This window comes from Carex rostrata, chromosome 35 (assembly GCF_964058835.1).
Source record: "Carex rostrata chromosome 35, lpCarRost1.2, whole genome shotgun sequence".
Lineage (NCBI taxonomy): Eukaryota > Viridiplantae > Streptophyta > Magnoliopsida > Poales > Cyperaceae > Carex > Carex rostrata.
This window is the reverse complement of record NC_135952.1, coordinates 2,998,355-3,013,125: the sequence shown is the minus strand read 5'-3', so window position 1 is coordinate 3,013,125 and position 14,771 is coordinate 2,998,355. Positions and strand designations below refer to the sequence as shown.

Genomic DNA, 14,771 nt, shown 5'->3' with positions numbered 1-14,771 from the left:
TAACCCGAGCTATTCCTTGTGTTGAGAACAGCTTTTTTTTCATCCAAACGTGAAAAATAAAGAATAACTCATTAGGAATAGCTGCTATTCCTAGGTTAGAGCTATTCCTGCGTCATCCAAACGTACCTAATTATTAAGAGAAATAAAAGATAGGGAGGGTTGGTGGGGAGTGCTGTGTTCTACTTTGAGACTTAATTTATTTTGACATAAATCATACCGGGTGAGTTTAGATCGTCAAGAATAACATGGGGTTTGCACTGTTTTACGTTTGGATCACCCTAAGAATATAGCTATTTCTGGAATTAGTGATGTTCTTGCTAACCCATCAAAACAATGGAATAACGCTAACCCCAGGCTAGCACTATTCTTGCTATTCTCGGAGTTGCATCCAAACACTCTCATCTCATCATATATTTTCATTGGACTTGATTTAGTAAGCTACGTTTAACAGGTTATATTAAGGAGGGAGAATTTAGTACTTTTAGTATAGGATAATTTAGGACGTGTTATTTATAAGTTCTCTTTTTAGAGATTTGGGTTGTTATAAATTATGTTATTTGTACTCTATATAATAATAAAGTGTAGAATATAATTAAATTCCTCATAAATTTTGTCTCTTATTTTTACCCTCCTCTCTGTCGAACCCAAACAAAATGAAACAACTAAACATAATACTAAGCTAGAAAACCAGCAAAAATCAAAGCAAACAAAATACTAAACTGCTAGTAATATATTACCATAAAAAAAACCCCCCAATTTTATCTTTTATCCATCTAATTAAATGTGAAATATTCCACAAATTGAACCATTTGTAAAAATAGCAAAAGTATAAAGAATATTTTCCTACACTTGTATTTATTTTACCGATAGAAAAAAAATAAAGAAATTGAAAGCGACGCATTTCTTACCGATAGAAAAAATAAAGAAATTGAAGCGACGCATTTTTTATATTTTAATATTAAAGAAATTCACGTGGATAGATTGACCCCTCTACTCTAGGTTTGGTGCCAATTACTCAATCTTACTTTTTTGTCCACGCCACGCCCAGTAATCTCTTAATGTTGTCCACCAAGGTTGAATTGTCGCATTTTTTTTTTCAAATTCTGTGACTATATTTTTTGTTGTTGCATAATTCTTTTCACTTTTCATAGAACCGAATGGACTACATTTCTAAATTTTTATTTTCAAAATTAAACGGCCAATCCAAGTTGCTTAATTTGATTTACATAAGAAAATTTTATACAAAAATAAATTATTTATTTATGCATGCAACTTACTATTTCTAAACAAAGTAAATGTGGTCTTTTGTTAACTTACTCATTTTTTAAAATTTCCAGATCCTCTAATAAATATGATCTTTTTGCAAGATCTGAAGATAGTAAAAATTATAGAAAATATAAGATCTGATTTTCTCCGATATATTAACATTTAGATCGACCTTTTAAATCTCAAAACTCAATATTTGAAATTATAGCACCGGATGATCGGTTTTAACTTTTAAGCATATTACTTAGTTGTTATTATGATCAGCGATAATTTTAAATAATTAACTAATTATAAATTATAATAAATGGTTGCAGCAAGAATAAAGATGACATGTACTGTGTGAATATGCATAGCTTAATATTTGTGCCAAATCCTCACAAAAAAAAAAAAAAAAAAAAAAAACGAAAAACAAAGGCAAACCAAAGCTTGACTCTTCCTTGGTTTTAACTTTTAGGGGGAATTTCATGTATACCCCTCAAAAACTTCAAAATTATGTGTTTGCCTCTCTAAATTTTAAAATTACGTATTTCCCCTCTAAACTTTAAAAACTAAAAAATTTACCCATTTTATTGTCTTTTATATAAAAACTTATTCTAAACTTATAAAATACCTATTTTACCTTTAATTTAAAGTATAAAACACTCATCATATTTAAATTTGAATCACGAAAGGTTCCTCTACCATCCGAACTGCTTTAAGATATATGTGTGCTAGATCAGCACGAATCTTGAAGCGACATGCACATATCTTAATGCAGCGCGTGCAGATTGAAATTGATTTAAGAACTGTGCACACTAAATCAGCACGAATCTTGAAGCAAAATACACGTATATTGAAGCAACACAGACAAACCTTAATGCGATGTGCACGGATCAGACGGTAGATGAACCGTTCAGATTCAAATTTGAGTCCAATGATCATTTTATGCTTTTAATAAAGGGTAAAATGGGTATTCTATAAATTTAGAATAAGTTTTAATATAAAAGACAATAAAATGGATAAATTTGTGAGTTTTTGAAGTTTAGAGGGGGAATATGTAATTTCAAACTTTAGAGGGAGAAATATATAATTTGAAGTATTTGAGGGGTATACGTGAAATTCCCCCTAACTTTTAAGCATGTTACTTAGTTGTTATTATGATCAGCGATAATTTTAAATAATTAACTAATTATAAATTATAATTAATGGTTGGAGTAAGAATAAAGATGACCATTTACTGTGTGAATATGCATAGCTTAATATTTGTTCCAAATTCTCACAAAAAACAAAAAAACAAAAAAAACAAAAAAAAACAAAAGCAAACCAAACCTCGACTGTTCCCTGCCCGACCGACGTGGAGCTCGCAGCCTCCACACCCTTGTTTAGCCTTACAGATTGTCACTGACTTCATTATAATTCTCAAGCAAAAAAAAAAAAAAAAAAAAAAAAAAAAAACTATAATTGGTTGAACAGGTCAAAGTTAAAGATAGATTGAGAGAGGAATAAAATCTACATTGAAGAACGTGTTTTCTTCACTTCACTTCAGGCCATTTACTTTTTAAAATTATGGGGTCAACACACAATTAATTGCGGCTTTTTATTTCCCATATTCGATCGCATTTACAATCAAATTGTGCTTAGAAGGTAGATTTTTAAGGGCCTGTTTAGTTTTTACAAAATTGCGTGGAATGATTTTTTTCAAATACCGAAACTCACAAATTAATATATGATAATTCCTATTCACGAATCATGATCATGTACGAAAATAATTATGTAAATATACTGAAATGTTTGATTGTAATAGCTGTGGAAAATTATAATTTGAGAATTTTTTTTAGTTAAAGATGATTTGTTTTTTAAGAAACTAGTTATCAATACTAACTTTGTGATTAATATTGATCAATACTAACTTTGTGATCAATTCTAATAATCTAAAGTCTAATAATTAATACATAATAATGTTTCAAAAATAAATAAAATAATAAACTTTTAAGTATAATAAATTATAATTTTCTCCTTAGTTAGTCGTGTAAATTATATGGATGTTATTAAGATAATGACAAAATTCATTATGATTTTCTGTAATTGAAAGCATATTTTATAATTAAAAAATTAAATCAAGTAATTCTATATCATTGTAATTATTATGAGATTCGAATGCAAGTAGTATATACATAACTAAAATCATTACTTAAATTGATAGAAATGATCAAATCATAAAGAAAATTTTGCCTAGTTAACAAAAGTAACCAGTTAAATTTTGAACCGATCAATCAATTAAAGAACTTGAATGCCTAGGTACAAGTGGATATGCCACGTCATCGAGGCTAGACAAAAAAACATGAGGCGGAGATAAAATTGCTCTCATTTAGTATCTTTCGTTCTGCCACGTGGACGGTCATTAAATAGATTTGCCATAAACCGTCGCATCTAATTTTAATGTTAACCACTGAACTTGAAGAATAATTCTTGTTTGCAAAGTTTGTCAAGCCTTTCTAGAAGAATTTCTCAGATTAGTCTATCACCTAATAAATTAATAAACCAAGAATATTATAGTTCTCTAATAAACTCCATTCCCCATGTCTGGGAAACATTAAGAAGAAAGTATTACTGCGCACTAAACACTCATTGTTTATTAAATTATATATATGATCATAGAATCTTATCTAAACGCCTTTCGACATGATCATGTGCGCACATTTTTCCTGATAACCTTATTTGTTAGTGATGCATTTTCATTTTTCAGTGTCAAATGTAATACCTAGTTTAGATACCCCGGAATGTGGCCGAAAAGCAACTAAGAAGAGTTTAAAAGATGAGCTAGATTTGATTGTCACAGGTTATTAAAATGAGAAAGATTTTAGGGTCACAAGTTTTTGATGCCACAAGATATTATATATATTTTAAATTTGAAATTTTAATATCAAATTCAAGCTGCATTTATATATGCTGTTGATCAATTATCACACAACAATAATTTCAACCACAGTAAAAGAAAGGCACTATCCCACGACACAATGCTGCATTAATTTATGTAGTTGATCAATTATTGTTAAAAACATATGATCAATTTAAAAAAAAACAAAAAAAATCTTGTAACATGCGGACTACGGCCCTACCATTCTTATTTACTTTTACTTTTATCTCAAATCTTAACAAAAATTGCATCAATCTTGTTTATATATAGATTCGAATTATTTTTTCATCAAATCTTAGCTCTAATTTTACTGTTTATAAAATCTTGGTGTGTTTAGTATTCATAGCAATCTATTGTAAAAATTATTAGATTGATTAATTGGTTGATTTTTTTTTAAAACTCAATTCATATAGAATAGTTGTAGAAGATTAGATCAGTACTTTGATTTATTAAATATTTCTTCAAAATATTAGCTCCAACATTAAGTGGTATGTGATTCTTGATTAACATTACTGTTTAATTTTTTTTAATATAACTCCATTTTAGAAAAAAAAAAATTAGGGTTAGTTAAGATGAAATAACTTTTAACTATTTTAAAATAGAATTCTGAGTGGAGCATCTGCTTTTATTTCTTCACGACAGCATAAATTATACATAGTTTGATATAGTTAGTACTATGACTAATATTCCAAAAAGTTAAAAAGACCCTCGCGACCCCGCCCCTAACTCACACACAAAACTGTCACAAAAACATTAAATCAAAATACAACACCAATTAACGTACAATTAGCTACACACATCTAGTCAGAGAAGAACCTAAAGATTAATTAGAAGTAATTAACTTACGAATTAAAAATTAACAATTTTATCCTTTATATTTTATAATCTGCCTCTGCATTAAATCATCCAATATATCATCAATATCCTGTCCTTGCTCCACAAGCCCAATCCGTTGAACCCCATATTTGTATGTGTAATATTAGAGCAGAAGGGATACTCAACTTTGTAGGAATTCCTGTCTGAAATTTAATCAAATTTAACACAGAAATAAATGGAGTGTTTATAACACATTTAAATATTTTTCTATTTTTTTCTCTCCAAATTACCAAAATAAATGAGCAAATAATATGGATAAAGTTTTGGCTTCATACAATACACAAATCATTTGCAGTGATGTTTTGATTCTATCACCAGTGCGTTGTATGAAACTAAAACTACGCTACCAATATCTGTAGCCAATAATATAGCACAAAACTTTCTTTTATTGTTCGAAAATCCCAAAGGACTATTTAATAAATAACAAACATTAATGATATCCAATATACCCTACAATTAAACAAACTTAAAAATAATACATAACAAACACTTCACAATCTGTAATTGTCGGATTACCACGGTAATGGTTTTGGATGAACCAGAAGTTTGAAATTCTGCAAAATAATATTTTTTTTTTCTAAATAATTTTCTGTACTATATAATAGATTTTGAAACCACTATTGGAAAAAATAGAATCATGATCGGTTATATACGTATATTAGTATCGGTTCACAACCGATCCTGACCAGGGCGATACAGATACCAAACAAATCTGTATCGATTTTACGACCGATCCTAATAGTCAATATCTGGATCGGTTATTACTAAGAACCGATCCAGATAAGAGGTCATCTGGATCGGTTGTACTGTATAACCAATCTTGATGTATATTTTAACGTTGTAACAGTAAAGGGGGTTTAGACACCCCTTTCTCTCCTTTGTAGGATATTCGATCATGTTATCATTTCTCTTGTTCAAATATATCATGTGAGAATAGACTATTCTTAAGAACAAGCTATTTGAAACAAGCTACTCGGTGTTTGGTTGTGTTAGAATAGCAAGAATAGAGAACTAAATTTGTTTGTCTTATTAGAATAAGAAATTCTCACAAAAAGTTGGAACAAACTAGTCTAACAAGACAAATGTCAATTTTACTATTCTTGCTATTCTAAAATTGCAACCAAACATTCCCGGGCCTGTTCGGCTCCATCAAAACTTTTATTGTTCACGTGGGAAAAAAAAATTCACTCAGACAAAATTATTTTTTCCAACGTAAACAGTAAAAATCAGTTTAAAAATTTTGCAATCCCATTCCTATACATCCACCGAATAGGACCTCATAGAATAGATATGAACGCATTGTAAAATATGTAGGGAGAGAGAATGAAGCAAGAAACATTAGTCATGCCTTGTTTTGCTCTTTTTAGAGTGACAAATGGTAATTTATGCATGACATGTTGTAAATAACAGTATGCGTTCGTCGGATGGATATGGTACTATCATGTGATTAATTAAAGATAATTGGTCATAATCAGAAATAATTGATCTATTAGTTGAAATTTTTCGTAATAATTTCGTCGCCGTTAACAACTATTCGACAAATTAATCAGCCTAAACGGCTATCTTTTACAACACTGCATGAGAATGCTCAAGTTTGAGGAATTTTTTAATCATTAAATTATGGGACATTCTCAACGATGTAACCTTCTTCGATCACTGATTTATTCGATCACTGATTTGTCCGTTCGAACCCAGTTGACAGAAGGAATCGGTACATGCATTTTGCAATACTTAATCCAGCAGCATCTTTAAAAGATCTGTTTATTGCTCATTTTTGGTCAAAAAAATAGCAACTGAATAAAGAATAGTCATAAAAACAGAGTTTGAACAGAGATTCATGTAACAGATTTATTCTTCTTTTGCTCGGTTAATTAGGGACCGCTCATTGAAAATCATGAGCACTAAATCAAGGTACACATCTATCATTAGTCACACTACTCACCTTGATTTATTTATTTTTCTTTGTGGTTCCTCGGACACAAAACCCAATCACCCAAGTGAGAAGTGACCCAATATAATGAATTTTTTTTATAAACCATAAATAATTAAATTATTTTTAAGGAACCAATATGATTACTTTTTTTTTTTAAATCATAAGGACCGGACGGTCCGTCCGGTCTCAAAATCAGTTTTTCCCCAGACCGGATGGACCGTCCGGTCTCACTTTTTTTTTTTTTTGTATTAAAATATTAGAAATGTTGAATATGTTTCTTTGAAAATAGATGAAATACAATATAATTTGATTTATTAGAAAGACTGCAACAAATAACCCGGATCAATATTTTTCAGATCGGATTTTTCGCGGCTGTAAAAAAAATTAATATATTTCTTTGTGTTATTAGAAAAAAATAAAAATGCTTAGGTTCTGAGTTATTGATCCCGGTTCAAAAGTCATTTCTAGGTCAGAAAATATTGTGATCCTTCTAGGACATTTAATTTATAAAAAGTTGTATCTATTTTTGAAAAAAAAATAAAAACTTTAAGTTATTTAATGATTATTATTCAAAAAGAATTCTCAAAATAGATACAACTTTTTTATAAATTAAATGTCCTAGAAAAATCACAATATTTTCTGGATTACCTAGAAGTGACTTTTGAACCGGGATCAATAACTCAGAATCTAAGCATTTTTATTTTTTTCTAATAACACATAAAGAAATATATTAATTTTTCTTACAGCCGCGAAAAATCCGATCTGAAAAATATTGATCCGGATTATTTGTTGCAGTCTTTCTAATAAATCAAATTATATTGTATTTCATCTATTTTCAAAGAAATATATTCAACATTTCTAATATTTTAATACAAAAAATAAAAAAAATTTAAAATTTTTCTGTTTAAAAAAAAAAAAAAAAAAGTGAGACCGGACGGACCGTCTGATCCTTATGATTTAAAAAAAAAAAAAAGAAGTAATCCTATTGGTTCCCTAAAAATAATTTAATTATTTATGATTTATAAAAAAAATTCCAATTTAGTTAGGTCATGTCGGATGTAGCATGTAGACAAAATATTTGTTCGATCCTTATTATATGCAAGTTCAAATTTACCTTGATTTTTCTTTCTAAATCAGAAAGTGTCTGGGCCCATCGCTTCTTATCATGCTGATATTTCTCAGTTAGCTCACTGAGTTCTCCGGCAAGATATAAGAAATTATTAACAACAACTTCAGATTTGTACCAAGAGTGCCATTTGTCAAACTTTTACTGTCCAGCTCCATCTCTATCTTGCGGAGATTCTCACTTGTAGATTCCACACAGCACCAGGCATTAAAGCACTCTTCGGATTTTGCTGCACATTCACTGATTAAATCTTGAATTTTCTTCTCGTACCTGGCTATTAGTGTGCCCTGCACTTTGTTCTATATTTAAGAAAAAAAAAGAATCAATTAATTAATGGATTTTCAACAACAAAATCAGAATAATATTTAAATGTACATGATTCCATATGCATATACGCCCCCAATAATTTCCTATAGCTTTTTAGTTAGAACATTCTGGACCCTTTTTGCAAATTATAAAAGTTTTAAGGCATATGCTTATCAAAACATTGCATTTGCAAATCAGAGGTGAAGTTCCAGTCTGTTTAGAAACTTTGTGCATTGGCCGTGCATATGAAGTTGCTATTTGTTAAATGTTATGAAATATTGATATTTCTGAAAGTCATTATATTATCCTAACCTGTACAGCAGACGTGTCCATCAGATCCCCCATTTTTGTTGCAACAGCTGTTATGAATTCGAAAAGTTAGGTACACTCCATCAATTTAATGACTCATGTCCAAACAAAAGAAAAGGAAAAAGCATCACATATGCTCACATAATCGGCGTATATTTTGTATGCCCCTTCAAAACACTACAAATACCACATATACCTCACGCTTCTATTATTTTTGAAGCTCCAAAAATTACCTCCCTCTTTCCCTCACACTAATAAAGATGTAACATGTAACAGTACATATGACATTCTCATCTTATAAAGGGTTTGTCTATGTTTTATAAGGGTATACTTGATATCAGGGGCGGATCCAGGATTTCTGTCAGGGTAGGGCACTAATCAGATTCAAATTATTTAATCGGGTTCAAACCCATTAACTAATCGGGTATGCTAACTGATTTCTTCTCGCGAGAGATAGAAATGGAAGATCGCTGGATGAGCGCTTCTTCAGAACTGAGTAGATGCTTTAATCAATCCAATCCAATTTTAAATCACTTTAGGCTAAACAAAATAGGGGTTAATTTCTAAGCAGTTTTTATTTTGCCAGTTTAATCTCTTTTCTGTTGCAGTCAAATAGTGGCAAATAGGAAACTGGTATACTGTTGCTCAATTACCTTTCTTGTAGTGAAATTTTGATTTATGAATGAAATTATTTCTACAGTCGTTGAATAAAAAAAGCTCATATGACCAATTAGCCCACTTAGTTATCCTATCTGTCAACGAGCTCATCACAAAAGGGCAATGGATTTTCTATATGACATGATTTCTAAAAAGCATCAGCCTGATATCGTGAATAACACCCTTATTTGAGGGCTGTGAAAGAAAGATGAAATTGAGAACACTGGCGCGATTCAAGCACTAGTTCAAGATGAAATTGTCTAAAGGGTGCGAGTCTGAGGTCGTGACTTAGAATACTTTTATAAATGGATTACGCAAGATAGTCAATTCAACCAGAAATTCAATTCAAGCATCAAACTTAAGCTAAGGTTGACACGATCTCCTCTGAATTCTGATCCTCTCTGACTCTAGGACTGTGGTCTCCTCTCTGTACGAACTCGCGATCTCAGGCGCGATTCTAAGCGAGAGAGGGCGACTCAGAGACGCATGCGAATTGTTTCTCTCTGAGGTGGAGGAGTTTGTCTCTAGCGAAGTATCTTTTTTGAGTTTCAGCGGAGGCAGGAGATAGGAGCGTGCTGAATGGAATGGGCGAAACTTTGAAGTGCTTATGTACAGAACTGTAGTGGGTAGGCACCAGACTAAATCAGGGGTAGGCACATGTACAGAACTGTAGTGGGCTTAAAAAAAAAAATCAAATCCAGGGTTAGGCAAGTGCCTACCCCTGAGCCTTTATGGATCCGCCCCTGCTTGATATTCCTTGTGTTGCAATGCCACAAAGGTAAAAATGAAAAATTACCCCAATTAAACAAAACTTACGAGGCAATGCCGAGGCTTTGCGGACTGCAATGCCACAAATTATAGGGCTTCCTGTCAAGCTTTGGAAATTAATTACCAGTGGTTCATTTAGCACCACAGAAGCCCTGATATCTACAATTTGTAGTGCTCTGTTTGCTCCTACAATTTTGTATATATCAAGCCCAGACACTATCTGTAATGATGAAAAAGTTGCATTAGAATCTTAGTTAATTTTTCATGGCACACTTAGAAGTTAAGTACGGAAATACAGTGTTAATTGTTAAGAGCACAAGAGATTTTACATAGCAAAGATATTTAATAATTACAGAATTGGAGTCAATTACACATAACCGAAGCACGCAATGACCAAGGTTGCAAAAAATAATTACACTGTAAGGGTTCAACTAGTGTGCAAACAAACTCAATTGTACAATTATGTGTACACTTAGAAGTTAAGTATGGAAATACAGTGTTAACTGTTAAGAGCATAAGAGATTTTACATAGCAAAGAAATTTAATAATTACAGAATTGGAGTCAATTACACATAACCGAAGCACGCAATGACCAAGGTTGCAAAAAATAATTACACTGTAAGGGTTCAACTAGTGTGCAAACAAACTCAATTGTACAATTATGTGTTAATTAAACTTCCAAGTTTTCAATTAAACAAAATTAGAAACTGATAAAAGGGGAAACTAGAGTAAGTTACCTTCTCCTCTTGGACAAAAATATCGAAAGTTCGCATCCCTTTGGGACCAAACGTGTTTACTATCTCAGCAAAATGTAAATCCACAAAATACTGCCCAGGGGTAATTCCGTCAATTTTGTAGGAGAAAGCCCCATACCGGGCAGACTGGTATAAGGCAGTGTAACTTCCAGAACCAGCTATGGGTTCTCCTGTTTCTATCACATCGCCTCTTTCAAAGCATGAATCTTCAGAAATTTTGTCACTGGGTCCAGTCCCCTCTATTTCACTGCCTCCACAGTTCATAAACATTACCACATTATCTGCAAAAGAAATATAAAATATAAACCAGTTAATTTTGACACAATATTCATAATTTATACCTATTGCATTATGACTTACATAAACAACTGATTCGGTTTAATAGCAAGATATTTTAACTGGAATTATTAACGTGATGTATTTCAGAAGTTATTAACCGGAGAAATTGCATCAATAATCAACAAAAGAAAAGGGGAAGCTCAGAGAAATTTTATGAATTTTTACCTCTCTAAAAAATAGATCACGATTATCACTAAATCTTACTTGCATTTTAATCAAAACAAATAAATCAAGGAAAAAATCGGAAGAATTGAAAAATCAAGAAATCATCACGACTGTTACTAATTCTTGCTTGCATTTTAATAGAAACAAATAGATCAAGGCAATATATACCTCGAAGACAATTGGATTGCCAGAATCCAGATCTAATTAGCCTCGGACCACAAACTAAGATAATGGAGTCGATGGAGTCTCGATCATCTGAGCACAAACCAGCACTGTGTTCGATTCGAGGAGAATCTGTTTTCTCACAGTCATTGCAGGGGATGGATTCTAGGGTTAGGGTTCGCGAAGGAGTAGAGAGAGAACTTTCTTCCATTGATGCTAATTCACACGATAGTACAGAGAGAAATTTTGAGAGCAAAGTATCCTCTCTCTGGTAAGAAAAGAAGAAAGTATTTTACTCTTTGCTCCCTCTTTCCGAACAAAGTATTCTTCCTCACAGGTACCGTAACGTGGGGTCCAAAACTTTACGGTTCAGATTTACTTAATGTTACTTTAAGATTAGTGTCAGATTAAAAGAACGATCTGGATGCATTAATTCTAGTAACAGTAGCGGTCAGGTACCCAAGAGGATCCGAACTCCGCTCCCCTCCGCTTAGACTCAAAAAAATTCGAATTCCGAGGAATGTGACCGTTTTGTCTAGTGAATATTTTGAATGGTCCAGGACCACAGATTTCACGAGCCCCTTACAACTGATACGTGGGCTCACTTTAATTTAAAGTTCTACCGAAAAGTCGGACCCAGTTTATTTAAAAAAAGATGCCTTGAGCGAGTCCTCTGGAGCATAAAGACAAGACCGTTGTAATTTGTTATTTCCTTTTTCGGCTGGGGAAGGGGTCTTTTCCTGACTGGTGGGGTCCGGTTTTCAGTGACTCATGCTGGGAATCAGGGATGGGTATGCGCATTAATTTCTCCATAAATGGAGCAGTAATTTGTTCCATCGACTTTGCATCGTTTAGGTACAACAAAAAATATTCGGAGGTTTGATTAGGAAATTAAATATTATCTGAAAATCTTCAAAATATATCTATTCATAAATCAAACGGTTTGAATAAGGACAGAGTTATACTTTCAAACTATAAGAGTTAAACACACACAATAGAGGTCAATCATACGAAATTTTTTATGAAAAATGCAAATTAATTTTACAATATCATGAAAATTTACTCTAAATTATATTAAAAATCAAACATAAATATAAAAAAAAATAAAAAATAGAGGTCAATTGACCCCCATTCCTCTGACCTAAGTCTGCCTCTGGTTTGAATGCTTGATCAGACGGATAACTTTTTAATTTAGTTGATCGGACGATTTTTTAATTTTGATCCGAATCTAATATTTATGAAATATTAATTTTGATTAAAATTGTGGGTCAGTTTTAAAATTTGTATAGTTTGTGCTGGAAAAGAAAAAAAAAATTGCTGCATAAATTGGTACAATTTTGGAAAAATAGCTCATGGCCAAGTATTATGTAGGTATTTTTAGTATTTTTCTGTCCTGAATAGCAAAATTTGGGTAAAGATTTTAACAGCGCAATTTTGGCTTCATGCAGCGCACAAACTATATACAGTATTGTTTTGATTTTACTGTCCATGTCCATGTGCTGCATGAAATAAAAAATGCTCTGTGAAAATCTTTACCCCAAAATTTTTACGGAATGTACATCCTAGATGATAATAGAAATTAATGACAGTTCATTGTAATTCCGTTTAATTAATACAATGTTAAGTAAATTGACAAATATTATTACTTAATATCTTTAAAATATTATAATTTTTAAGCTCACGTAATTATGATATATCAATATTAAATATTCACTTTAATATATCGATTTTGCTAGAATTTACTCTATCAGCAATTTTATTCAAATTGTACTGATAATTATTAATGAGAAAAAAATAAGTATTTATATCAAACTCTTTAAATAAAATTAAATTCCAATAATTATTCACTAGAACAATAATTCCTACATATTACCATAACAATTTGCAGGGGCAGATCTACTGTAGCACAGGGGGGTCAGCTGCCCCCCGCTGGATTTTCAAAAATAGTGCTAAAAATCTGCTTTTCGGACCTCTGCCCCTTCCTGGAATTCAAATTGCCCCCCTGTAGTCCATTTTGGAATTCTAATAGACGGAACGGAGCCCATATAAACTCTGAGCGAAACAAATTAGCGAAGCCCAAATAGGCGCTGATCCCAAATAGCGAAAATTAGTTGAACCAAAATGTTTTTATTTTTTATTTTTTTTTGAATTCAAAGGTAGAGACTGTCAAGTTGAACCAAAATGTTGATTTTAAATTTCCTATAAATGTTGAATTGTTGATTTTTTTCAAGTAATTTAGGATTTTTATTATATTGATTGGTATTTTTTGTTGTTATGTTGAATTGTACCCGATAAGCTATTGTGTTTGAACCCGATAAGCTATTTGCATCCGATTATTGCCCCGCCCTGACAAAAATCCTGCGTCCGCCCCTGACAATTTGTGCATTTTATGTTTAAGAATAATTTCATGACAAGTGAACATGCTTTCAAAGCATCAATTATAACTGGATGAAACAAAATAATATTGCATATAATGACGGTCGTCACCTCACTACGATAAAAATATATCTAAAAATAACTATCGAAAAGAATGGCAGTCTCTATTAAAAATAAATAAATAAAAAATACACGGTAGATCTCAACTTCTTCTTCTTCTTAATTTTTTTTGGCAGTCTTTTATTCTCTTTTGATGGGTCTCCAAGAAAATATTTTGAAGCGTCAGTAAATCATCTTGTAGCCGCTCTTCAGCACTGTCAGCACTTTCAACAAAAAACTAAATCCATCTGGTCAGTTAATGCACAATCTAAAGATCATTGTTGCATAATGTATTCACTTTGAAGCGGTGACTCAGTTAATGAAAATAAAATTATAAAAAGTGTTTGTTAGTTTGCAATCCTTTTCAGCTCTAAACCTTTTTTTTTTTTGGGTTCTTACATGGCCCGTAGGCCTACATCAGTTCAGTTAACTCAAAAACCGGATCAGAACTTTCTCCGGTATCCCAACCATACAATTTTCCTTGCTGAGCTAATCTGTGCGCTAATTGAAGCCTTGGATTTTCCCTGTTGCAATGCCGAACCTTAATGGAGTAATGCCCCTGTGACTGGAGCTTCCAGGCCGCCCAAATCTCTTCATATGATCTCCAATCAATAATTATAGGGAGACGATTTTGAAGGGCTAGTACTGTCTCTTTTGAGTCAGAGTAAACAACTCCTTGGCCACCTGTTTTCTCATTTAGCAGCCTATACCCTTCCACCACAAGTTGAACGGTTTGAA

The 14,771-nt window shown here is 31.9% G+C and overlaps 1 protein-coding gene across 7 annotated transcripts in view; it reads right to left on the bottom strand.

Moving 5' to 3' along the window:
• Nucleotides 1–11,815, bottom strand: part of LOC144549431 (kinesin-like protein KIN-14E) — a 49,561-nt gene extending 37,746 nt beyond the window's left edge. For 4 of the 7 annotated variants that reach the window (XM_078298161.1, XM_078298165.1, XM_078298164.1 and 1 more), the window contains exons 1-4: nt 11,565–11,794; nt 10,875–11,173; nt 10,186–10,357; nt 8,716–8,762 (exon numbers count right to left, since the gene is read on the bottom strand). In XM_078298161.1, the coding sequence (XP_078154287.1) occupies nt 8,716–8,762; nt 10,186–10,357; nt 10,875–11,173; nt 11,565–11,769 (723 nt within the window). In that variant the 5' untranslated portion in view covers nt 11,770–11,794. Of the gene's footprint in view, nt 1–8,215; nt 8,397–8,715; nt 8,763–10,165; nt 10,358–10,874; nt 11,174–11,564 lie in introns of those variants that run through there. The other 3 variants (XM_078298162.1, XM_078298166.1, XM_078298169.1) reach the window with 2 other exon arrangements.
• Nucleotides 11,816–14,771: the final 2,956 nt, after the last annotated feature.